This window comes from Branchiostoma lanceolatum, chromosome 12 (assembly GCF_035083965.1).
Source record: "Branchiostoma lanceolatum isolate klBraLanc5 chromosome 12, klBraLanc5.hap2, whole genome shotgun sequence".
Taxonomy (NCBI): Eukaryota; Metazoa; Chordata; class Leptocardii; order Amphioxiformes; family Branchiostomatidae; genus Branchiostoma; species Branchiostoma lanceolatum.
Window position 1 is genome coordinate 16,412,964 of NC_089733.1, and position 23,711 is coordinate 16,436,674.

General features: G+C 45.5%; 1 protein-coding gene across 4 annotated transcripts; it reads left to right on the top strand.

Moving 5' to 3' along the window:
* The first annotated feature begins 1,138 nt into the window (after positions 1-1,138).
* LOC136445933 (secreted frizzled-related protein 3-like) lies at positions 1,139-23,400 on the top strand. 4 transcript variants are annotated; one of them, XR_010757456.1, is made up of 8 exons: positions 1,139-1,861; positions 7,594-7,674; positions 15,393-15,416; positions 15,813-15,863; positions 16,105-16,173; positions 21,251-21,399; positions 21,584-21,825; positions 22,207-23,400. XR_010757456.1 is itself a non-coding variant. In XM_066444169.1 (6 exons), the coding sequence occupies exons 1-6, from the start codon at positions 1,396-1,398 to the stop codon at positions 22,351-22,353; spliced, it is 1,032 nt and encodes a 343-aa protein (XP_066300266.1). In that variant the 5' UTR covers positions 1,144-1,395; the 3' UTR covers positions 22,354-23,400. The 4 variants fall into 4 exon arrangements, 1 of the variants encoding a protein (XP_066300266.1); XR_010757457.1 differs by lacking the exon at positions 15,393-15,416 and having other exon boundaries at positions 1,140-1,861; XR_010757458.1 differs by lacking the exons at positions 15,393-15,416; positions 15,813-15,863 and having other exon boundaries at positions 1,143-1,861.
* The last annotated feature ends 311 nt before the right edge of the window (positions 23,401-23,711 follow it).

Consider the following 23,711-nt stretch of genomic DNA (forward strand, 5'->3'; position numbering starts at 1 on the left):
TATCGTAAGTGGGTTTGTTGATTTTAGTAGTGATATGGATTTTTGTAAGCTATTCAAACGGTGAAAGCTAGGAGAATTAATGGAAGCTGTTTTATATAATTCGTTTCTTTCGGCGTCATATAGAGGGCGTTGGCAAATGAAATGTATTTCATTTTCCACTGCGTTCATTGTACAAAACTGATATCCCATTGGACCTTCATTCATTCATTAATTTGTTCGCTCGTTCATTCCTTCGTTATCCCGCTGCAATTCTTGGCCAGACCGAAAGGTGTCGAGTATTGTAGGTCAGTCTGTTCATCACCAGGTGTGTTAAAGGGACGATTCACTGCTACATGAAGAGGGAGGTATTTTTCAAAAAGCCGTATTTAAAGGTTAGGTGGCCACTAGTCCAAACACCGAAACACGCACGCATGCATTGAGACGCACATATACGCGCGTTCACACACACACACACTCCCCCACACAGAAACCAACACGTACAATTTAGTCTATACACTCACACGTAACACGCACACACACGCAAGTATGAAACAAACACACACGCACACAGAAAGCAGTACAGGTGGAACTGTTGCCCCACTTCCACTTTAACGTGGCAAAGGTCACTCTCTATCAGGCTATTCCGCAAACACTGCAAATCCGATTGTGGGTTTACCTGCTGTCACCTCAACATGCCCGCAACTCCACCCCATCCACTAATGGAACATTCCACCTTACAGTACGACTGTATGTATGTGGAACCAGACCATGTTGAACGGAAGGGGTGACTGTTTGTGACTGTGTGACGTGTGTGTTGAAAACATTTTGACGGGGCGAGCTCGAAGTGGGGCCGACCCAGGACTGCTACCTGTCGAGAGTACAGCGTGTTGATTGGTCGAGCGCCGCGGTTGGCCACAAGTGCTTTGGAAGGTGCTATTCAACTTTTGGTGGAGATAGAGTTTTTTTGGAAGTTCATTTTATTCGCTATTTGCCCGTGCCTAAATATACATTAACACCAGACCAAACGTGTCTATGTAACACGTTTAAAGTGTAAGCATCAATTTTGTACCGGTAGAAATGATTACTTGACCATATTGTTGTTCTTATCGTCAGTGTTTACCCCTATACCACCAAGTAGAAGGTCCCGGCCTTGCATTGTTTCCGTGCAGGAGGCCTGTGCCCAGTCGAGAGGCAGCACAAAATAAAGACAAAGTCTGGCACACGCACGGACTAACGGGCCGGGCCGGCGTTCCGCAGATCGAATTGCTGCCGATATTGAATTTAGCGTGGTTCCGCTGGGCTCGCCTCGGTCGCACGCCGGGATGAAGGGCTAGCTACCCGCCAGGCCGTCACGGGTCCGTAGCCTTCCGCTCGCGGCGTGACCAGCACACCTTTCCTCGGGCCAGACGTGCCAGGATGGCCGGGAAGGCAGCGTGGTTCCTCCCGCTGTTGGCAGCGGGGCTTGCCCTGCTGGCACGGGATGCAGGCGCGGCGCTGTGCGAACCGATCACGATCCCCATGTGTAAGAAGATGCCGTGGAATATGACGAGAATGCCCAACCTGCTCCACCACAGCACCCAGGAGAACGCCAAACTCGCCATCGAGCAGTACGAGAGTCTTGTGAACTTTAAGCCCAGCTGCAGCCCAGACCTGCTCCTGTTCTTCCTCTGCTCCATGTACGCACCCATCTGTACCTTAGATTTCATCCAGGAGCCCATCCGGCCCTGTAAGAAGGTGTGCGAGGGTGCGCGCGCCGCCTGCGAGCCCGTGGTGCTCGCCTACAACCACACCTGGCCGGACCACCTCAAGTGCGACGACTTACCTGTGTACGAGCTGGGCGTCTGTATCTCACCTGACGCCATCGTCACTGAAGAGCCGCCAGGTAAGGCACACTCTCCCTCTTCTCTCTCCTCTCTCTCCTTCCCCTTCTCCTATGTCTATCTGATTAAGAGATTTTGCCACGATGATTATACATACAGTACATGAGTGAGTGATCGTAACCGGCCACAGCGTAACAGACCATACAAAAACGCATGGCCGCTTGTGAAAAGAACATCATGGTCAGCTAGGATAAGAAAGAACAAAAACCTTGTCGCACACATGTTGAGCGATGTACACAGGACAGAGTAACCCAAGGACTGGCTTTAAGACTTATCCAATTTTGCTGTCCATACCGAGACGAGTAACAAGACGTAATCTGTTCCGCGTCAAGTCAGCCGGAAACCTCAAGTTGTCCTTTTTGGTTTCCCACACTCAGAAGTCTGAAGTACCGACCAGTTTACGTTCTTAAAAGCTGCATGTGAAACGTTGGAACGGTAGGCTAGTGTGTGGTTTCTAAATTATGTCTACGTTCTGAGCAAGAATCTATTGCCACACCCTTTCACTCATATACTAACGTAAAAGTCTACCTTTTGAGTAAAGAATAACACGGAAAAGTCGATAAACGTTAAAAAAGAAAGGTTCTTTTCCTTGTAATCATAAGAAGCGTTTAGTTCCCACCCTACATCATAGAGGGAACACTGTCGAAGAAAGGGAGTAGGTACAGTGAATTGTTCAGTGTCCTTTCAGAGTAGACCCTACCGGCAGTGTTTTTCTTTCTTCTGTATCAATATCATTGTGTTGGCAATCAAGGCGCGAACAGAGCAATTGTGTTTTAATGGCTAATTGTAGATGGCTATCAAGAGTTAAAGCTCCGTTGGTCCCGCCGGCATTCTGACAAGACTAACAATACCAGGGAGAAGCTGGAATTAAACAATGCAATGCCAGGCCCCGCCCGTACAAGTGCTACGATATACCAGACGACCAAAAAACGTCGAAATGTTTGGATGTTTTGATCCAAGCCGCCGAGACCTTGAATAAATCGGCTGTCGCAACGCGACCTTAGCAGAACAAACTCTCGGGACGTGCTTCTGCGCCGTTCGGCGGCACGGGATTCTTGCCGTGCCAACATTGTCAGGTATGGGACGGTCGGAACTGGACTTTGAAAAATAAGATTGCCAGATTTACTTTCCAAATCTTTTACGTCCTTCTAAAGAGAGGCAAGATAGATATTTGTCTGAAACGTGCCGATTCGGTCTGCTTTCAATTACTGCGGAAACGTTTGCCATGTCTAGCGACATGTGAGATTCCGGAATTCAAAATCGAGTGTTTACACTCCCCTTTACATCTGTTTTTAAAACCTTTAACAGTAGAACAATGTGGTCCGCTGACAGACGAGTGAAGGGGGGGGGGGGGGCTGAATTTTTATTTCTCACATTCATCACTAAGGTGCGCAGATGGGCGCATGTCGCCAAGCGGTGACGTATTGCTCGACTTTTGTTCGCCCCAGATATTTTTATTGCAAAATCCATTTCGAATTATTCCGCCGCTCAAATGGTTTGGAAGCGTCCCAACTGGCCCAGGGAAGGTTCCTCTCTCCCCGCCCCGCATCTACTCCGCGGTCCTGCCAGCACAGAAATAGACCAACACATGTTCGCAGTTTCCAACTTGAACTTGAGGGACAGTGATCCACATTACGTAACAAAATTTAGTTGTTGTACACGAATACCGATTTTTTTCTTCATAAAATCATTTTTACTCGTGCGTCCGCATCAATTCCTCTTATAGAGAAACACACGAAAAACTCGTAGCGTATACTAGTGAACTTGTCGAGAAGTTCTCCGTCCATGCTCTCCAAGCAGAGGTTGACGGAGAAGATTGTGACCTTTTTATCACATGCCCCATTTTCTGTCGGCACTCTCCACCAACCTCTGCCCCAGGTTGGGAGTGCCGACAGAAAATGGGGCATGTGAAAAAAAGGTCACAATCTTCTCTACAAACCTCTGCTTGGAGAGTCCTCTGTCCATACCTAGCCTCTGACAGGCTCCACAGGTCGCTGGCAAAATCGTAGAAATTGGCCAAATAGAGGGATAACATGCCAGAGAAGTTAGTCCGCTATAGAAGTTACAGTTTGCGACCTCGTGGATGGCATATTGGACCTCTCCGTAGCCGACTCCCTTAGGATACTATTCACTCTATTTGGCCAATTTCTGCTATTTTCCCAGCCATCCGCGGGGCCTGGTAGAGGCTAGTCCGTACCCACCATGGCGGCCCTCCCGTTAAGGGCCCTCCAGGCCGAGCCGGTCGACCGGTTTGTGTTTACACAGCTAGTAGACGGGCCGCTGTGCTCTACTGGGTCCGCTCCTAATCCCCTCTCCTTCCTACTCTCCAAGCAGAGGAGGGGTTCTGGCAGGTTTTTGACGTGTTTTCAGGCGTTTTTGTCGGGCTTTCTACTTTTTTCCCATCAAACCCCAAGTACAAAAAATGACAAAGTAGAAAGCCCGACAAAAACGCCTAAAAACACGTCAAAAACCTGCCGGAACCCCTCCTCTGCTTGGAGAGTACTTCTTACCAGATCCCCCTTAGCGACGGAAATGTCGCCGATAGGGACTTTAGAGTCCGACTTTGACAAACAGGCCGTCATAAAACTGGAAAAATTAAATTTTATGTTCGTAGTTGGGCTCTGTAGTCTCCATTTCCAATGCCGGGTGAGATGCACAACATGTACAGTAAGAACAGGACCATTGTTACCAGTGCGACTGCAGCCTATTCAATGATTATATTTATTTGCTTCCTTGGAAATCAGTTACTCAGTTAACTGAAAGGGCTACCCTTAAGATTTATCGATAAATAGATAAATTTCGACAAAGGAATGGTGGCACTTTGTTTGAAATTGCGGACCACTTACATTGTTAGCCTTGGTGCTCGTTCTACTAATGTATGATCATAACAGATGGAACATCACTCTACTGGGTTATAAATAAGCTTTCTAAGGATATATGATACAATGTGAATAGCAACGGAGATATGGTCAACTAAAGTTACGTTTCCGAACTTGATTTATTAGATTAAGCCAAAATATTAATATTTCCAAAAGATTTATAGCAAATTCTGATTATGGTTTGATATATTTGTATCTATTAGTAATGAAACAAGTTATTACACTGAGTCAGCCAAGGCAGCTCTCGCTGGTAACGGCCGACCCACAAAAATACAGACGAACGTACAATTGCTATTGACCTATATTTGCATGAAAGCCCATCTTCTCCATATTGGAGCCTTGCACAGATACCACGCACACCACTCAAACGACCTGCAGAACAACCGACAAGGCGGCAAACAAAAATCATGTTCTCTTCAATAAAACCGTCTCTCTTCTTGGAGATTACCCCCTCTCCTCCAACCCCCTAGCCTCCACAGGACCTTCCTACGGCCGGGGGTACGGATCGTAGAATTCGGCAAAAAAGGAGAATAAATGGCCAGGAGATTCAGCCCACGGTATGGACATTCCCCCCTCCCGCCCGTAGCAGCAAAACTTCCTGACAAATTATTATCCCTGTTAGCCAGTATAGGCAGTCTAATGGAGATTAGAACTCCCTCCTCTCTCCCCCTCTCATTCTTTCCCCCCTCCTCCCATACTTCCAGGTGAGTCACACGTAATGTTTCATTTCGCCTGACGCCTGGGGGCGACCGTGTTACGCCAGCAGTACGTCTTCTTGGAGATTACCCCCTCTCCCAGGCCCTCAACCGTCCCCCACCCCCTTTCCCCCACCCCCACACGCTTCTATTTCCGTCACACGTACATTTCGCCTGACGCCTGGGGGCAACCGTGTTACGCCAGTCGCACGTCTTCTTGGAGATTACCCCCCTCTCCCCAAACGCCCCCCTCCCCCGCCCCCTATGCTTCCAGGTGAGTCACACGTAACGTTTCATTTCGCCTGACGCCTGGAAGCGACCGTGTTACGCCAGCAGGACGTCTTCTTGGAGATTACCCCCTCTCCCAGGCCCTCAACCGTCCCCCACCCCCTTTCCCCCACCCCCACATGCTTCCATGTCCGTCACACGTTTCATTTCGCCTGACGCCTGGGGGCGACCGTGTTACGCCAGTCGCACGTCTTCTTGGAGATTACCCCCCTCTCCCCAAACGCCCCCCTCCCCAACCCCCTATACTTCCAGGTGAGTCACACGTAACGTTTCATTTCGCCTGACGCCTGGAAGCGACCGTGTTACGCCAGTCGTACGTCTTCTTGGAGATTACCCCCCTCTCCCCAAACACCCCCCTCCCCAACCCCCTATACTTCCAGGTGAGTCACACGTAACGTTTCATTTCGCCTGACGCCTGGAAGCGACCGTGTTACGCCAGTCGTACGTCTTCTTGGAGATTACCCCCCTCTCCCCAAACGCCCCCCTCCCCAACCCCCTATACTTCCAGGTGAGTCACACGTAACGTTTCATTTCGCCTGACGCCTGGAAGCGACCGTGTTACGCCAGTCGTACGTCTTCTTGGAGATTACCCCCTCTCCCTCAACCGTCCCCCACCCCCTTTCCCCCACCCCCACATGCTTCCGTGTTCGTCACACGTTTCATTTCGCCTGACGCCTAGAGGCGACCGTGTTACGCCAGTCGGTCAACATGTGGTCACACCAGACCGCCTTATCTGTGTTCTTAATCGCGGGAATTACATTCCTCTTGAGCCCACGATGATGTGCTACTCGAGAGGCCCTTTCAACAGTACTTAGGCTTTAAATGGATCGCGAAAGCTGTCGTCCCGCGTTTGTCAGCGCCCGTGCCTTATCGCACTCTGTTCAAACGCCTCGCTACAAGGTTCTAGGCGAAGCGGCGACGCCCCGAAAAGTGAAAGGTTATCGCGAAGCTGCATTCCTGCGCGCGCTCATCCAATTAATCGGCAGTCAGATGATTACCCATTTCGAGAGGCGGGAAAACAAAAATGTTTTAATCTCGGATCGTCAGATTTCAATCTCAGCCATGTGCGTTTTCTGTCAGGACTGAAAATACTACTAGAAGATATTTGATATTCTCGACACAAAATACACAATTAGTAATGGGGGAGGGTGAACGTTGTCCATCTAAACCAGGTGACCAAACTGCAGGAAAAATCGTCTGTCGGATTCGGTTGCTATGGAGACCCGTTAATGGAAGATGTCGTGCTGGCGCCTTGTCACTCATCATTCTCACATCCGTCATGCCGCCAAACATAAAAACGTCTCAGTAACAGGAGCCGACGTCAGCCAGAAAAGTATGAGCATTACTTAGAAGTATTTCTGGGCCTGCATATTTACCTCCATGGAAAATGGAAGTATTTTTTTTTGGTTTGTCTGTTTGTGTGTGTGCGCGAGTGTGTATGCGCGCGGGTTTGTTTGTGTTTCTGGATACAATTATATTTGTGGTCAGCATAACGTATGGACCTCTGGATGGATTGTAATGGCATTTGGTATAATGGTAGGCGTTGGAAAAAGGAAGATCGAGGTTGATTTTGGGCCTCCTAATGACCGACCTCGGTACTGCAACAGAACTTCCGGTTTTTGTATCTTTGGTCCCGGACTTCCTATTGTCACCATTTTTAGGTGCTGTCCATTTCCAAACAGATTTGTGTGTGTGTACAGCCCATGAGGAACAGTGTTCGTTTTACACAACCTTGGTATCCCCAACTGAGGACCATTCTCCAATGCGCCACCAATCCGATTAAGTTATTGTATTGAATATATATCACTATCAACAAAAAAATATGGTAAAGAAAATAATGAGATTCTTATGTGCACGTGTTTTTTCTTACAGAGCTCTCGGGTGGTTCGGCATCAACAGAAAGCGCAGAAATTAGGGAACACGGCAAGCCAAGAGAAAATGGACCCCGCAAACGTAGGTACCGAAATTGAAGAGTATATATTTATGCTAGGGTTAAGACGACAGACATATTTAAGTACTGACACTGTATTTGAACTCCGACTTACATATCATGATACGTAAGGCTATTTAAGAATTGTAAGATGGGAGTTGGTAAGAAGAACAGTGAATCTATCTACCCCCCTTCCCAGCATCATAAAGTGAACGTTTTATAAAGAGTCACTCTGTATTCAGGACAACTGACGTAAATGTCACACGGGGTCTTGCGGTCCTGAACTGTTACGAGTAAACATTACGAGGAAGCGTTACGAGCAAAACTGCACTTTTTCATAACTTATTTCAGCAGAACGGTATACAATATTTGTTAACCTGGGTGGAGTGAGTTAAGTCGCGAAAAGTGCCTTTTCCAAGGTCACAACATCGGTTGCGTCAGGGGACTCGAACCCGGGACCACTGGGTTACCTTTTTTCTGGGCCGAACACCCTGCCGTTACGCCACACGACCCCACAAACGTTACGAGCGATCGTGAGGTTTCATCTGTGTCCTGCAGAACGCTGACCCAGTATCTGTCAAGTTTGTGGTTTTAAAGGCTTGACACGTGGTGAACACAGACAGTGATGATGACATCTTACGCTAGGGACAATCTTTACCGAGTAAACAACTAGCCTGAACTCGGTCTACATTTCTTGGTAACGGTGCGGTCAAGGTCGATCGTCGTAGGGTCGTCGTCCTACGATTTTGGTGTCTTAGGATTTTCTTGCAGATCGCGAAGAAAGGAAAGTTCAAACCATCACCACCAAGGATCTAAGGCAGCCTTTTCGGTAACAAAACAGCCGAATCTTATGCAACACACGTACGACTATCTCAAGAGTACCCTTAGTTTGAGATCGCACGACGATCGTACGAATGTGACCAGGCCCTAAAACGCTGCGGACAGAAGAAAACATGATATTGTGGGAAATTTTATATTCCCGCTCGAACCGACACAGAATTCTAGAAGAACGTCTTCTATTGTACAACAATTTTGTGTTTAAACAAATGTGTTGGATATCTGTAACACAGAATCTACAGAAAGTGACAATATGACTAATAATCGCGGTGTAACCATACGACAGCCGTCTTCTTAGATCTATTCTACAACAATTTTGCGGTTAAACAAATATATTGGATATCTGTAATATGCCTAAGAGTATACAGTATTGATCGCGGACTGACTGTACGACAGCTTGGCAATGCCACCCTCTGAGCCTGTCCTGCGGTTTGACGTGCTTACTGTCGGGTTGTATTTAACCTGGATAAACACACCGGTGAGAACACCCGGCTAGGAAGGGCCGGGTTTCCTGTGAACGACGTGACGTTTTGTGCAACTATGTACTCGATCAACAACCGGAACAGGCAAACCTTTCATTGATGAACTTGTACAAGGAGAGCGGTTATACCGGCTATACAATACAGATATAGACATTGTGCCTAACTGTTAATGTTTTGTGATATCCTAAACTATAAGCTATAATTATGGTGAAAATCAAATCCTTGTTTGCGTTAACAACCTGGAATAGACAAGTCTTTCATTAATGAACTTGTAAACTTCAACTTATTGGGCCCCCAGATAACCCCGCAAGGGGCAAAGTAGGGGGGTGAAGAGAGCGATCGGCTACACAATACAGATGCAGACATTGTAAATATTTTTTGTAATATCCTAAACAATAAGCTAACGTTATGGTGAACAATCAAATACCGTTTTACGTCTTGATTTCTTTATAAATTCTTTTGTGAAAAAAGATGATACGTATTCCTACGAGATTTCAACAAAGTTTGGTTAAGCGTTGACAATGGTCGACAAAAATTTGGGAGGCAATATTGCGTCCGGTTACGACTTCTGGATGATAATACCGTACGGCTGAAAAAAGACAAATGTAAGAAAAATCATCACTAGAACATACTTTCTATGACGTCAGCTAGCAACAGTCATCTTTTTATAGACTTCCATGCAGGTCTTATTTAGGTTAATCTGTAATATTTTGAGTTCGCGACCTAACGGTCAATAATCCCATTACGACTGTCATACATAGAGCCCAATACGTGCAGAGGTTATGATATAATGCACACAGAAACTGTGCCATCGAACGTATTGTGGACACGTGTGACACATGTGACTAGCTAGAGAGCAAGCCTGCTTTTAATCATTAACTTACACATGGTACAGTACAAGGCTATGCCCCCATTACCTTATTCTCCCACCTGTTTACAAATCATGAATTCTCAATTTTTTACTAGGGAAAATAAGCCAATTCCAGCTTTAATAAAAAAAAGATTGGCCATTTCTCAAGTTTAACTTGGTAGCCAAGCATCGCGTTATCAAACTTTGGGCATCTGTAGTTCCAAGAGAAATAAACAGGGTCCAAGATCACAAACCTCTCCATTTTTTACTAGGGAAACGAAGCCAATTCCAGCTTTAGTAAAAGATAAGATTGGCCATTTCGCAACTTTAGCTCAGTTGGCAGTCAAGCATCGCGTTGTCTAAACTCTGAGCATCTGTGGTTCCAACAGAAATAAACAGGGTCCAAGATCACGGCGGCTTAAGTACATTAAGGACGGTATCAACTATCGTGGATGCCCTGAAAGAGTAAACGGGCTGTTGTGGGTCTGGTCAGCCGCAATTCCTGACGGAAATATGAGACAAGGTGAAGGTGTTTGTCGTCTGACCTTTGGCAGGGTTCACACGGGTTTTGTAGCCTGGTAACCATACCATCGGGAGCTCCCCGGTATCTCTACGCCGCTGGGAGTGATGCCCGCCCGCCCAGGTAGATTAGCGCGCACGGGGATGATTTTACGGGCTTGGCTAGGGTCGTCGATAGCTCGATAGGATTGCAAAGACAGGCTGACAGAAATAGCCCAATGCTTAGCAGACTGGGCCCGGAAAAACAACCCCTAAGCCGACCCATAGAAACTGGTGACCAGGTTAGGTTTTGATGCGGTTAATGCGGTTTTGAGAACATTTCCTGTCGTTACAATCGACCCCCTCCCCACCCCAAAGTTTCCCGTTTCCGCATAAGTTCAGCACGAAATAAAACAGGTTTGCACGATTTGAACAGTAACCTACATCAGACTGCTAGAATTACTAAGCGAACAGTTAACCCAGTGTTTCAGTAATCGAATTTAAACAAAGAAAAGATAAGTTTAGACACATAATGTAAGCACCGACCGTAACATAAAGGATACAGTATAACGTAACCGACTGTGTTTTTACACGCAGAAATCGTTCAGAACAGTTCACGTTTATAACAAAACTCAAAGTTCGTGCCGAGTATTTCAAGTTTGCCTGGTATGTTCACCTGCATACAAATGCTGCATTCCTGTAGTATTTTCTGAAACTGTACACCTTGAACTGCCATTCAACTCTACAAAAGAGTAGTTTGTGTAAACGTGAGAGGTTTGTAGCCATATTTCTACAACAAGTTGTCATCTGTGATCTAAGTTTGCTGCGTAGCACTCCAGCCTTGGTAAATGCGAAAATTTGAACGGGTGCAAAAGTTACCCAGATTTTGCAAACGTTCCTTTTTGTGCGTGTATGTATTTAATCTTTTGTCTAGTTTTGGTGAAATAGAAAGAATTGTAGAATACTTTAAAAACATTACACGTGTACATGCATCAGTTCATAGCAGATCTAGAAATGTATATATATATATGAGTCCAATACATGTATATGGATTGATGACGACATTTGAGCCAGGTCTTCTATTTCAGTTCAACAAAAAACGAACTTGTGGCCAACGTCTGCGAAGCTAGCCGCCGACTTTTCCCCATTCCATAAGAATAGCAACGATGCATTTGATAGTCAAAGTAGAATGCCATTCTAGTATTGCATACGTGCAAAAATGTAAAGGTTTGTTCTTCAAAAGATAGAACGAGTGTCTCGTCAGAAAAGATGGAAAGTAAAATGACCAAATGTCTCCAGTTGCCTTTCCACCGCGCACCCTTCCCGACAGCAAGCAGGCTTACATTTCGGTACAACCAGAGGTAAACTGTGGGCATTGTCTCCTCACAATTCTAACACGAGAACAATACGACCCAGCGTTGTTGCCACCACACGAGGACCAGGTTTACAGAGGGCCGTCACCACACACATAGAACACCCAATCAGCATCAAAATATCGTGCTGACTGACCAAAGCAGTCGTAGTGGAGAGGGATTAAGTTGCTGAAGTCTGGGTGGGCCAGTCCTGGCTAACGTCTGCATACGTCCGTCAAAAACGGATACTTTTTTTCAAGTTGTTCGATGCCTCGGGCATGTTAAGGAACTAAGGCTAATGTTCTTAATCTTGTGTGTTTTATGGGCGAAAACTTATGCCATTTTTAAAGGTCTTCTGGATGTTTGGAAATACTGTTCTCAAAAAAATCGCAATACATTCGAGTTATGTTCTACGTGTACACTTGTAGTTTTTGCACTAAAATCTGCACATTGTCTGGGTCAGTCACAGAAATCTGCCCGATGCCAGCCATGCCCGCCCAATACTAGTCCTCTAGTATTAGGCAATCCGTCGTCTACGCCTATTCTCAAAGGAGGACACCTTTCGAATGACAACGTGGCGTGGTTTTACGGTAGACCTGGTTTTGTGGTTTCGTTAGCGATTTTTCGAGAAACAACGGTATATTTGGGCGGATCATTGATAAAGACTGTACCCTAAAAGATGAAGATTTCCTGGTTGTCTGCGGCTAAGGCAGAAGTGAGGTCGAGTACAGAGGAAAAGTGAAGTCCTTGCCAAAAGTACAGCTCGAAAATGTCAGGGTCTGCTTCAGAGGGGTCGTGTGGTGTAACGGCAGGGTGTTTGGCCCAGTGTTTGGTTCCTCGCTCCACCACAGGTGTACAGATGGCTACCTGACTTCGGATGGGGAGGTAAAAGGCGGTGGAAGGAGAGGGTTGGGCTTTGCCTTCCAATACCGTGTGCTAGACACAGCGGCAAACCCACTGCCTCTACGGCCTCAAAAAGGCTACGGGACTACCTTTACCTTTACCTACCTGCTTCAGAGAACTATAGACCTCAAGGTCGAACCAAAGTCACAACCAACAAACCGTCTTTGACGCGAGACGAACCACGCATAATTACAGGTAAGGCGTTCCATGGTCCACCGCCCCCAGACTACCATTCACCGCAGCGTCTCACTTTTCCGTCAGGCGGGGCAAAGGCGTCACACGCCGAAACCTCATCCCCCTCGCGCCGGTGCACAACCACAGCCGATATAGTTGGTATCACTACCAAGGGACAACAAACAGAGGCGGAACAATGACACCGTGAAAGGGCCATCGAAAAACTGTGTATGTACAACATCGTGCAGAAACACGATTCGTTGACCCCTGGTTCACGCTAAATATTTCCTCAGAAAAGATGAAAGGAAAGGGGTACTTTTGAAAGTAGAACATTCGAACTTTATCCGAACTTTTGCTGCCAAAGAGATGCGAATGCCTGCTTTGTTGACTGTTTATACGTTGCATGGCCTGTGAAGTTTCCCACACCCTTTGCCCATTTTTCATTCGATTCCGACTGACAAGTTTTCAGTGCCGCCATATTGTTTCAGACGACGTTTTCTCGCTACTTGGACAGACGAAAGACTTCAGACTATCGGGCTGACGCTATCGCACCTCACAAATCCCTCACTGGAGCACATTACGTCAGATTGTTTGAGGAAAACATGTACGGTTTTGTATACACTCCCGGAAAGCTGTCGTCTAGCTCTGGTTTAACGCTAGGGCACTGTTCTAAATGTCACAAAATGTAGGGAATGAAAAACATAACCTTGTTGAAGTCGGCAGTGTGATCTTTGAAGTTAACTTTCGAATTGTCTTTGTCACCTCACATTGAAATACCAATATTCTACGACTTCCTGAATTCAATACATTGCAAAAGAATGCAGCAGTCAATTTCAACATTCTTTGAACCTCACATGACATAACTTACAATCTTAAAAAGAGAGGTGTAACCAACAGTCCATTTGGGAACGAGACCGATATGACGTCATGGCGCGTTGTGTCCACACATGTCCACGTGATGTACCACAGATGATGTCACGTCTACCAACTTCAGAGGATAAATCCTCAGATAAGCCAAGGCTTTTAGAATTAGTTGACGGCTCAACAATGACAGACGATATGCGAAGCTTGGCAAAGAAATGCTCGCGGGACGGCCGGAATTTCCCGTGTCCTCGACACCAGGTGACACGCGAAGGCGGCGGTACGGCAGTCTTGAACCGCAGACGACATGGCCTTAGTCACCATGGCAACGACTAGAACAGCTTCCGACTCGCAAGGACGGGACTGATAGAGGATAATTCGAATATAGAGTTTGGGATCAAACGATCTTTTATCTTAAGGCCAGGTCTGGACCTTTCCTTGTAGCTTTGCTGTGATGCAAGATGAAATGTGGCAAATTGAACATGGCCAGGACTCATTTCTCTTGGCCAATAACTCCATTTTGCCGAATGTTATGATCCCTTGTCCCGTAGGAAAGCCTGGTGGAGGCTATGAACCACGAGTGTTTCCCAGATACAGGTGGTCTGTCTCACGATAACTGTGATAGATCCCCCTCCGTAATGGGGCCATTGCGCACACAGTCGCCGTCTAATCAAATTAGCACTCCACAAATCCCATGGAGGGGATTACCGCAGCCATATATCACTGGAAGCTGAGGTCGCACCAAGTTAATTTCATGGATGGCATCCTCTGGAGGAGGCAAAATATAACGGACAGAAGCGTAGCTTAAGGTCTCACACGGCAATTAGGCCATCCCATAGGAAATAACGTTAAAACACGAACCTTTCATGGCCGTAATTCCGATAAAAACACAGAGGTTCTGGAGATGTTTTACTTTCTATTGCAAGCACACACGTTCTTTAGCCAAAGAAAAAATTGTCACCAAAATCTAACCCGGGTTAGTGATATTTAATGGCATTTAAAACTGCAATTACCTACCAGCCGCAATAGGCTCTCTGGTGCCGACGGAGCCCGACCGTAGTACTCAGGTCAAAATAGCGTGTAAGTCCGACAATCGCTTGGATGCCGAAACTTTCCTGCCTTATCCTGTCAGACATGAACAAGCTTTCATCTCAAATGCTTTTGATATCTGGTGGGATCGATCAAAGCAAGGACATTGATCAAAGGCATTTTATGATCGACTTAAACACCTGCCTTTGGGGCCCAATCATTTTTTTAGCCCGCACTCTTTTGGCGGACACGCGGAGTACCCGACCTTCCCCCAATCATGGTTGGCAGTGGTTTGGGAGCTAGACGGGCTGTGGTCTTTTTTTGGTTCAAATTGTTTTAAACATTCTGCTATGGAAGGGAGGTCTGAAATAGGTTGGCTGTTGGTTGGGAATAAGTCAGTAATGGTCAGGGTCTGTTTGGGAGCTATAGATTCTCAAGGAAGGCAATGACGTGATTCACGTTCATTACTGTAAATGCAGAAATGTTCGCGGTGGTTTTATGTTCGCGGTTTTCGCGGTGACCGTTTCACCGCGAACTTAAAATCTTCGCGAACATTTTTGTCCAATACTGTAGCAGTATGTGACTATGGCGATGCCGCAGACTTACAGCCACTGTGAACACTCCATTTCCAGCATAGCGCAAAATAAAAAAAACACGTCAACTTAGATGTATTTACAGTATATGTTTAACGTTTCTGTCTCTATGCTCATTTCTTCCCTCTATCCCTCACCTTTAACACTTTCCTTTGGACCTAGAGGAGGGAGTAGATGAGGATGACGGTACACTTTCTACTTCTTATTGTTCTTTCATCAAATTTTTTTTGTTTGAAAATATTTTAAATATCTGCATGACTATTAATGATGCTAAATAACGATCCTTATCAATCAAGGAAACCGTTGGTACTTGATATGACCTTTAAACAAGAGATATTCATTTTGAAAGTCTGCAGATCTGGAAAAATGTTTTTCTTTGGGATTTTTGGCATTGACAATAAAAAACATGCTTGCAGCTCAAAGTGGCACGGAGACCAACTGGTTTCAAGGAGTTGTTTTCATACAACGTCAAGTTTGATCCAACCGAAATGCTAACTTTGATGTCACCTTACGCCCTTTGTACGTCTAACTGCCCTGGGTACGATGTTTTTTCTCCCTTCTCTTTACGCTTCTCGTTCCCAGACGTTGAGTTTGAGTACGACGATGACGTCGACGAGAGTGACGACACTAATGGTGATGACGTCATATAATCATCGCTTGATATTCCCTGCCATATACATATTCCCATAAGGTCGATGATAATCGATGGCTCTCTTAATTTTTTTAGATTCTACAATTAAGACTTTTCTCATGCAGTTACAACTATATTCGATTACTTTGGTATTGCATAGCTATTCGTCAACATTCTTTATTCTGTATGGTGGATATGCAACAAAACGTCTGCTGATGTCTTTTGTCTTTTTTCTTTCCTCAGAGAGATGCCCAAAGTGCAAACGACTGAAGGCCTCCTACAAAAACTACGGGAAGAAAACTTATCATTATGGTGAGTTCTGCTTCACAAATATTGATTCTCAGCGTAGCGAAAACGCAATTGTTTGCTTCAGTAGTGGTCAAGGGTACCTGTCAGTTTGTGTCGCCCCCCGGCTACGTGACCTTTGACTCACTACCGCAGTCGCGTTTCCGTAGATTCACATGTCCAATGTCATTTAGCCTGTTGTCTCCCTATTTCGCCACACGTCATCATTCTCCCTCAACAATTATGATACCAAAGTACCATACATTTGATACATTTCAGCCAAGTCTCTAAAACACGACATTGTTAATTTGGTCATGACTATTGAGGATTCCCTGCACCCGCGCCGTGAGATGTGTTTCGGTAACGCTGCCCTGACAGCATCTCCCCCAGAAAGCCTCCCACTGCATGTGTCCGTGATGATCTGAACATGGGGAGGAATTTCGACGATGTGTGGCTTGGCTCGGAGTTTGCCAAAAATGTGTCCCAGGGCATCAGCTATGTGGAAGTAATGTAAAACGTGGTGCGTACTTCGTAGAAAAATTCATGAGACTAGGTTAGAGGGTGACCAAACAATAAACCAAACCGAACTTAATTCCCAACTCTCGACCTACATCCAAAATCCCTTAATGAATTAGCGACAAGTAGCACAACAAGTTACAAATCTTGTCAATGACTTGAGCTGTATTGCTTCTTACTTCTTTAACGCTGAGCATATTTCTAGACCACCTGATGAACTCCTTGGCAGAGTGTCTTGAATTAAACTTTAAGATGTTTCGCCGTAAGGTGACACCTTGGCCTGTCCTTGTCAGTTTGGTTGTTTTACAAGACGAGTTAATCCTCGGATTATGGTTTATCCTCCAGATATAGTATTCCCAGTCTTCTTGCCAAGAGATGGCCGATAAAAATCAGGTCGCGGTCGGGGAGCCGAGTTTGGTGTGCGCCCCCGCCCACCCCGACCTCCGTCCCACACGGATTCAATCACGGTCTTGTTGGGTGGTGCAGGTCTAATTAGGACACGGGCTCTGCAGACGTTTTTCGTCTTCAAGGTTTGTGGGACATGTTAATGTCGCGTGCCGGGGCAAAGAGTTTCCTAGGCCGTTCAATGACCCACCAAACACCGTGCAGGGGAGAAAGGCATTATGTCGTTAATCATACAAACGCCCGATAGCTTGTTGATGTTATATTCATTTTGAGGACCAGAAACGTTTGGAGGAAATAAAAACTGAACCTACAATGCAAGGCTAAATGGTGATAATCTTTAAACAAGTTTGCATTTCAGAGATTTGACCATATATTTCATGATTCCATGGCTGGATGGAATTTTATATGGGTTTACACTCCATGGTCAAATGGCGTGGATTTTGATCTGAGTTTACATTCCATGGTTAAAGGACGTGGAGTTTGGATCCATGGCATGAGGTTACCTCTGGCCCGTACATGTAGGCGAATTCTTTTCTGGTTGGCACCGAGTGACCTTGCTACGGAGCTTAATACCAGTGCTCCCATACACGTGCCCAAGTCATGGCCACCCAATACTGCTTGGCATAGATCCTTCCCTACTTGCCAAGTAGTGCACAGTGCCAACTACGTCAAACGTTGTTAGCAGTCCTAGGAATGATGGGGTCTTGGCTTCTACAGATGTAGAGAAGTGGATCCATTGTTGTGGGACTCACTGTTAAGTGTTTGCCCCAGTTGTCAGTCCTTACCATGGACACGTGTTCGCAGGTTGAGCTCTGTATTGCAGTAATAGTGGCCTTTGCACATTAACCTTCAACCTGCTAAGGTAGACGTTTTGCACCAAATTTGTATTGGTTATAGGGTTAGGTAGCAGTGATAGGGTTAAAAGAAGGAGTGATGAAAGATGTGGATCCAAATCTGAATCAAGAAATGTTTTGAAGGATTATTGATAATTGCAAGAAACGTTTACCCTCTCAACATGACAACAGCCTCCTTGAGTTTGAAACTACAGATTATCAGGATGTAATTTAAACTAAATTCCGTATACCAGGATGTAAATTCCGTAGAAGTAGGAAACTGTACTAGTCTTTACCAGACTGACTATGCCGGCTATAGGGAAATAATTGCCAGGTTTTCCTTTCCATGAGCAGTCAGCTCCGAGGGGGAAATGTTAACCTTACCGCGGACTGACTCTTCTGGCCATTTACTCAACTTTCTTGACGACTTTTACGGTCCGAACTACCGTAGGAGGGCCTAGTGGAGGCTAAAAGTCTGCACTACCTTTTGGAAAGTTTGCGCTCTCTGCGTGCATTCTCGTGTAGAAAATGACAGCCCGGTTTCAGAGTCGTGTCCCTCCCGTGTTGGCGGACACGCGGAGGTTTCACGTGTTTGTCCAAAGTCGCTGAGCAAATATGGATACAGGCATTCTTAGATTTCCAACAGCAATAATCTTACAGGTTGCGGGTTGCCTTTGAAGGTCCGTGCGCTGTTAGCTCAAGACGCTCTCGTCCTGTGGACCTGTCAGTCACCGGGGCCAACTCCTGAGCAAAACTCCGCGGTGGTTGTCGTCTGGCCAAAACTAATGTCAAGCTTGTTTTCCCAGGTAGACAGATGCAGAGCAGCGTACTCACAGCCATTAATTCTCTTTATACGCCGCCTGTCGGCCGCACAGACAGTCAGACAGGTTCTTTTAATGCTTAGTCTTGTGAACATGTTTGCCTAGTCTCTGGTTTCTTCTGGTACAACTGAGGACCCAGGGTGCGAAGAGGCATGTCCGCAATTACCAATAACACGATCTACAACCAGTATAACATTCATTCTCTTCGCTTATTTCCGATCCAGCATATTCGAACTCGGTATGGGGTTGAAAAAGACTGTCAACATTTTTTTTAAAGACAGTACTGTGGTCTAAAGATTAGTGTCTGCATAATATATACGTTAGTTTAGTCGTCCTCCTTTCTGGTGTATTATATTGCAACTACCTTACGTTTGTCAGGAAGTAACGTTACATATGTTACGATATGCAACTCATCAATATGCAAAGAAAGGAAAATTTCAATCTTCAGAGAGATCCGTAGGAACAAAAAACACAGAAAAAAAATTCTAGGTGATAGTTGGCTGTTTATGTTAGAACATACTCTTGTATCCTGAAGTATGGAAAGTGATGTCGATTATGTCAACGCTTGACTTTCACACTGGCACAGGGGATCAGAAAAGAGGCCTGTTAACATACCTATCATGTACTTGGAGGCAATAGTTGAGCGTTGAGGACCCTGGTACCGCGACATACTGCAGCTGAAATCTATACTCCACACACCACTGTGTGGTGTAAGTGCATTCATGTCATTAAGGATAGGCAGCCGACCTGCAAACAAGCGGACGCACCAGACATTTGGAAAAATAACACACCGATAAACAGGGATTTTCTAGTCAAAGGGTTATTGGATTATGATTTAATTCCTCAGCTTAGAATTGGCCGCATAACTGAAACTCCAATCGTACGGCAATACCCTGGCAGTAAGTTCCGTCAGTGGGACGAGAGCACGTTAAACTGGCGGTGTTCCAGACAGACCTGGGGAGTTGCCGGGTAAGTTTGGTATGGGGTAAACATGTCGGCTTGTCAGTACTTCTACTTAGGTGTTTTACATGTCGCTATGTCGAGTACCCATCTTCCACTGGTCGCGGTTGACCTGCAGGTTGTTTGTATAGATCGTGGCCCATATGGATGGGGAGGGGGGGTCTGAAATACGACATTCTTCTACACTGAAAACGTTAGTATGTCCATGGAAAATGAAGGTAATGTTTTTGTGGTGTGTCTGTGAGTTTCTGTGTGAGCGTGTGTGTGTGTATTCCGGATATTTGTGTTCGGCATAACTTTAAAACCTCTGGATGGATTGCAGTGCTATTTAGTAAGTGGATAGGTGTTGGGAATACAAAGTCAAGGTCGATTTTGGGCTCCCTCGTGTGTGAGCTTGGTACTGCAGCAGAACTTCCGGTTTTTGTATCTTTTATCCTGGACGTGCTATGGTCTTCAGTTTTTGGCGTCAGATATCTTTTAGTGTAAGCAAGAAGTAGTGTAGGTTTGTGTCCCCTAGTTTCTGCAACTTTGACGATGTCAGTGTGGTGAGAGTATGTTCAACTTTGCTGTTGTGGTTAATCTAGCAAAAATTTGACAACAGGTGTGTTTTGCTATTTGGGGCAAGTAGAGACAAAACACAGGAACAGTCAGATTTGTGTCTATTTGTTTAGACTTTAGAGATAAGCTATTTTTAGCCTCTTTCTTCTAGATGAGGGCACATTACACACTTCTCTCTAATCCTTCTCCGGTAAAAAGGAGGAGTTCGATCATCATTTCACTTTGTTTAGAAAACAATGTTCAGAATCTACCTCCAGTAAACGTGCACCAACCAATGCTGCCATTCTGTTGTCCATTTTGTGACAAGAAATGTCCTATAAATGGTGTCCCAAAAGTCAGGAGTTGGGTCAACCTCCCGGATGCTTTCCGTTCTAAAGCTGGCTGAACTGATCCCGGACCTGTTTTATTTGGCGTGACTCCTAAACCTCAGCACGTCTGATGCTCAGGGTGACACGGTCCAGTTGGGACTGAGTTCTAAACCATATATTAGTGATCCCACCACACTGGGGTATTAACGTATTGTAATGATTGTATCCCTGCAGTGTTGAGAGTACTTGTGAAGGGTACAGAGACTATATTTAGTGATCCTATCACACACATTCATGTAGTGTGTTGATAGCCACTCCACAGAGCAGGGCGAGTCTACATGTTCTTTTGTTCAGTTCTGTTGTATGCGGGCTTTCCTGGCCCTTCTCTTAGCCTCGGCAGCAGCTACCTCTCGGTTCCAAAGGATAAAACGCTGTTGTGGCTCAGCTGTCGCCAGGCACTGCGATCATCGCATAGAGCTTGTAATGATTTGAAACGTGTTGTAATAATTCTATCCCTACAGTGTTGAGAGTACTGGTGAATGGTACAGAGACTATATTAGTGATCCTATTCCACTGAGGTATTCATGTGTTGTAATAATTCTATCCCTGCAGCGCTGAGAGTACTGGTGAAAGGTGCAGAGACTATATTAGTGATTCTATCACACTGATGTATTCATGTATTGTAATAATTCTATCCCTACAGCGCTGAGAGTACAGGTGAAGGGTACAGAGACCCGCGGGAGCGAGCTGGCCACGACTGTGAACGTGCTCGAGGAGTGGAAGCACCACGCCATCAGCGTGCCCAAGGGGGAAGTGCAGCTCTGGACCAACTCCACCTGTAGATGTCCTAGGGTGAGTTTCTAGGCCAGAGATGTACCGTTACATAGTTAGCGAAAAAGAAAATATTTTCACACCTTATGTCATCCTGCATACTAGCTGGGAGTGGAAAATTAGATTTTCAGTGAGCTTAACTGGTTCTACAGCACTTTCACTATTCCATGTTGTCATAAAACATTCTTTACCTTTGACCCCTCAGCTGAAGGTGAACCAGGAGTACGTCATCATGGGGTACGAGGACAGCACCAATGGGCGGCTCCTGCTGCTGCCCGACACCATGGTAACCAACTATTCTAACATTCTTTACCTTTGACCCCTCAGCTGAAGGTGAACCAGGAGTACGTCATCATGGGGTACGAGGACAGCACCAATGGGCGGCTCCTGCTGCTGCCCGACACCATGGTAACCAACTACGCCAATAAGTGGCAAAAAAGATTCAAGGTGAGATTTTGAATAAACTCAGATTGACAACAAACTATCAAAGTCTAATCTCTCGATCCGACACAGGGTAAATTCGACCTCAACACAGATTTTCAGACCATACTAGAAATTACCCGAGTGGCTACAAGAATGGGTCGAGGGTGACTGAATGTCTATGAACACCCTCTTTCTTAACATTTCAATAAAAGCATAGGAACTGACGATTTGAGCTTAAACAAATTGTAATAGAAAGGACAGGGAAATATTCTTCAAAATTATTGCATGAGTTGTAACATGTCATGGATGTTGATTTGCGGAAATCGTTGTCATATTTCAAACTCACATTTGATTTCTCCGTATTCTTTTCTATAAATCTGTAAATAATTATTCCCTCTGTTTCAGAAATGGGAAAGACGGCTGAAGCGATCGTCTGGCAGAAAGAGACGGAAAGGCCGGAAGAAACCACAAGGGGACTCGCCTGACCCGGAGAACTCCAGAGACCGGAGAGAAACAGGCCGACAGAACATGGCACCTGGGAACGAGAGTTGATCGCGAAGGGGGGAAGTGAAGCCTGGGTACGAGCCTTATTTCTAACACTGCCGCATGACGTGAGATGATGGCCAGTCACTCTTTCAACGTTTTGATGTTTCTTCTGGGATTCCAATAGGCGAAGTAGAAAGCAGCTGCTGTTTAATGTGTGCTAACGCATGACGACTGGTGACGAGAGCTTCGTCATGCAAAAATGCGCAGACTTTCTACTGGAGAATCAAGAGGAAACATGGGCTCGCTCCCTGGGTTGTCGCCAAAAATAGCGCTGATATGATAATGTATAGAGTAAAGCCTACATGCTATTTGCTTGCAAGTATCGAAAAGAGGGGACAGCAGGCTAGGTTTGTGAACCAAAAAGTCTGAACAGTAATTTTTCTGCATCACTTAGCAACCCTTTTCAACACAAAGTACATAGATAACACTAAAGCACCATGAATTATCAGCTATTGTGGGAGCTCGAAAAGATAAGGTAAGAAAGCTTTCTAAGATTGTTCCAAGTGAAAAGATCACGAATCCTTGAATATTGCCAAGGCAACGTATGTATCCAACATTGAGTTTCTACTATCTTTAAACTTTGTTGTATAAATTTTTGTACATATTCGCCGTACGTTCGAATGGCTCATTGACTGTGATGAATATGCAGAAGGAAAAGAGTTCATGTGATACGCAACGTACAATCTGTAAAGTATGCAGTTCGCAGCAAAGCAACATTTCAGCTTTAGGGCTATAAGGCAAGGGTAGGAAAGTGGATGTGTGGCTTATATTATATGAGAAATAAAGGTGATACAAATAAATGTAGAGCATGTGATGTAAGAACTGCAAAAGGCCGTGTGTCAGACACAGCTATCCGTGCTTGTATTTTGGGCTTTAGCGTCTACACAAACGAATATGCTGACAAGAAAGTTGCCACCAATGTTGACTTAAGCAAGTTGGGACAACACCTGGCTCTTCGGTCAACAGACCTTAGGTCCAACAGGCGGCTATCTAAAAGCACACCTACGCCACAGAACCTGATAAGGAGAATAAAGTCAAGACTGAAGACTTTTAGACCAACTGACGTCTCATTACAGTTGAAAGTGTGTGTGTGTGTATGTGTGTGTGTGTGTGTGTGAGTCTGTCTGTCTGTGCGTGTGTGCGTGTTTGTGTGTGTGCGCGTGTGTGTGTGTGTGTGTGTATGTATGTGTGTGTGTGTGTACGTGTGTTTGTGCCTGTGAGTGTCTGTGTCTCTGTGTGTATGGGGATATACGTGTATGTATATATGTATGCGTGTGACACTATGGTGTGTGTGTATATGTATGTTTGTGTAATCTAGGGAGGGTACGTTGTTGATATTTCCGGACAGGGCCTACTGACTGGAG

Bases quoted from the DNA above. Each gene is read 5' to 3' on its own strand.
- LOC136445933 (XM_066444169.1), top strand. From the start codon at position 1,396: ATGGCCGGGAAGGCAGCGTGGTTCCTCCCGCTGTTGGCAGCGGGGCTT. The intron at 16,174-21,250 runs GTGAGTTCTGCT...CTATCCCTACAG, and splicing joins GAAGAAAACTTATCATTATG to CGCTGAGAGTACAGGTGAAG. The intron at 21,826-22,206 runs GTGAGATTTTGA...CCTCTGTTTCAG, and splicing joins AGTGGCAAAAAAGATTCAAG to AAATGGGAAAGACGGCTGAA.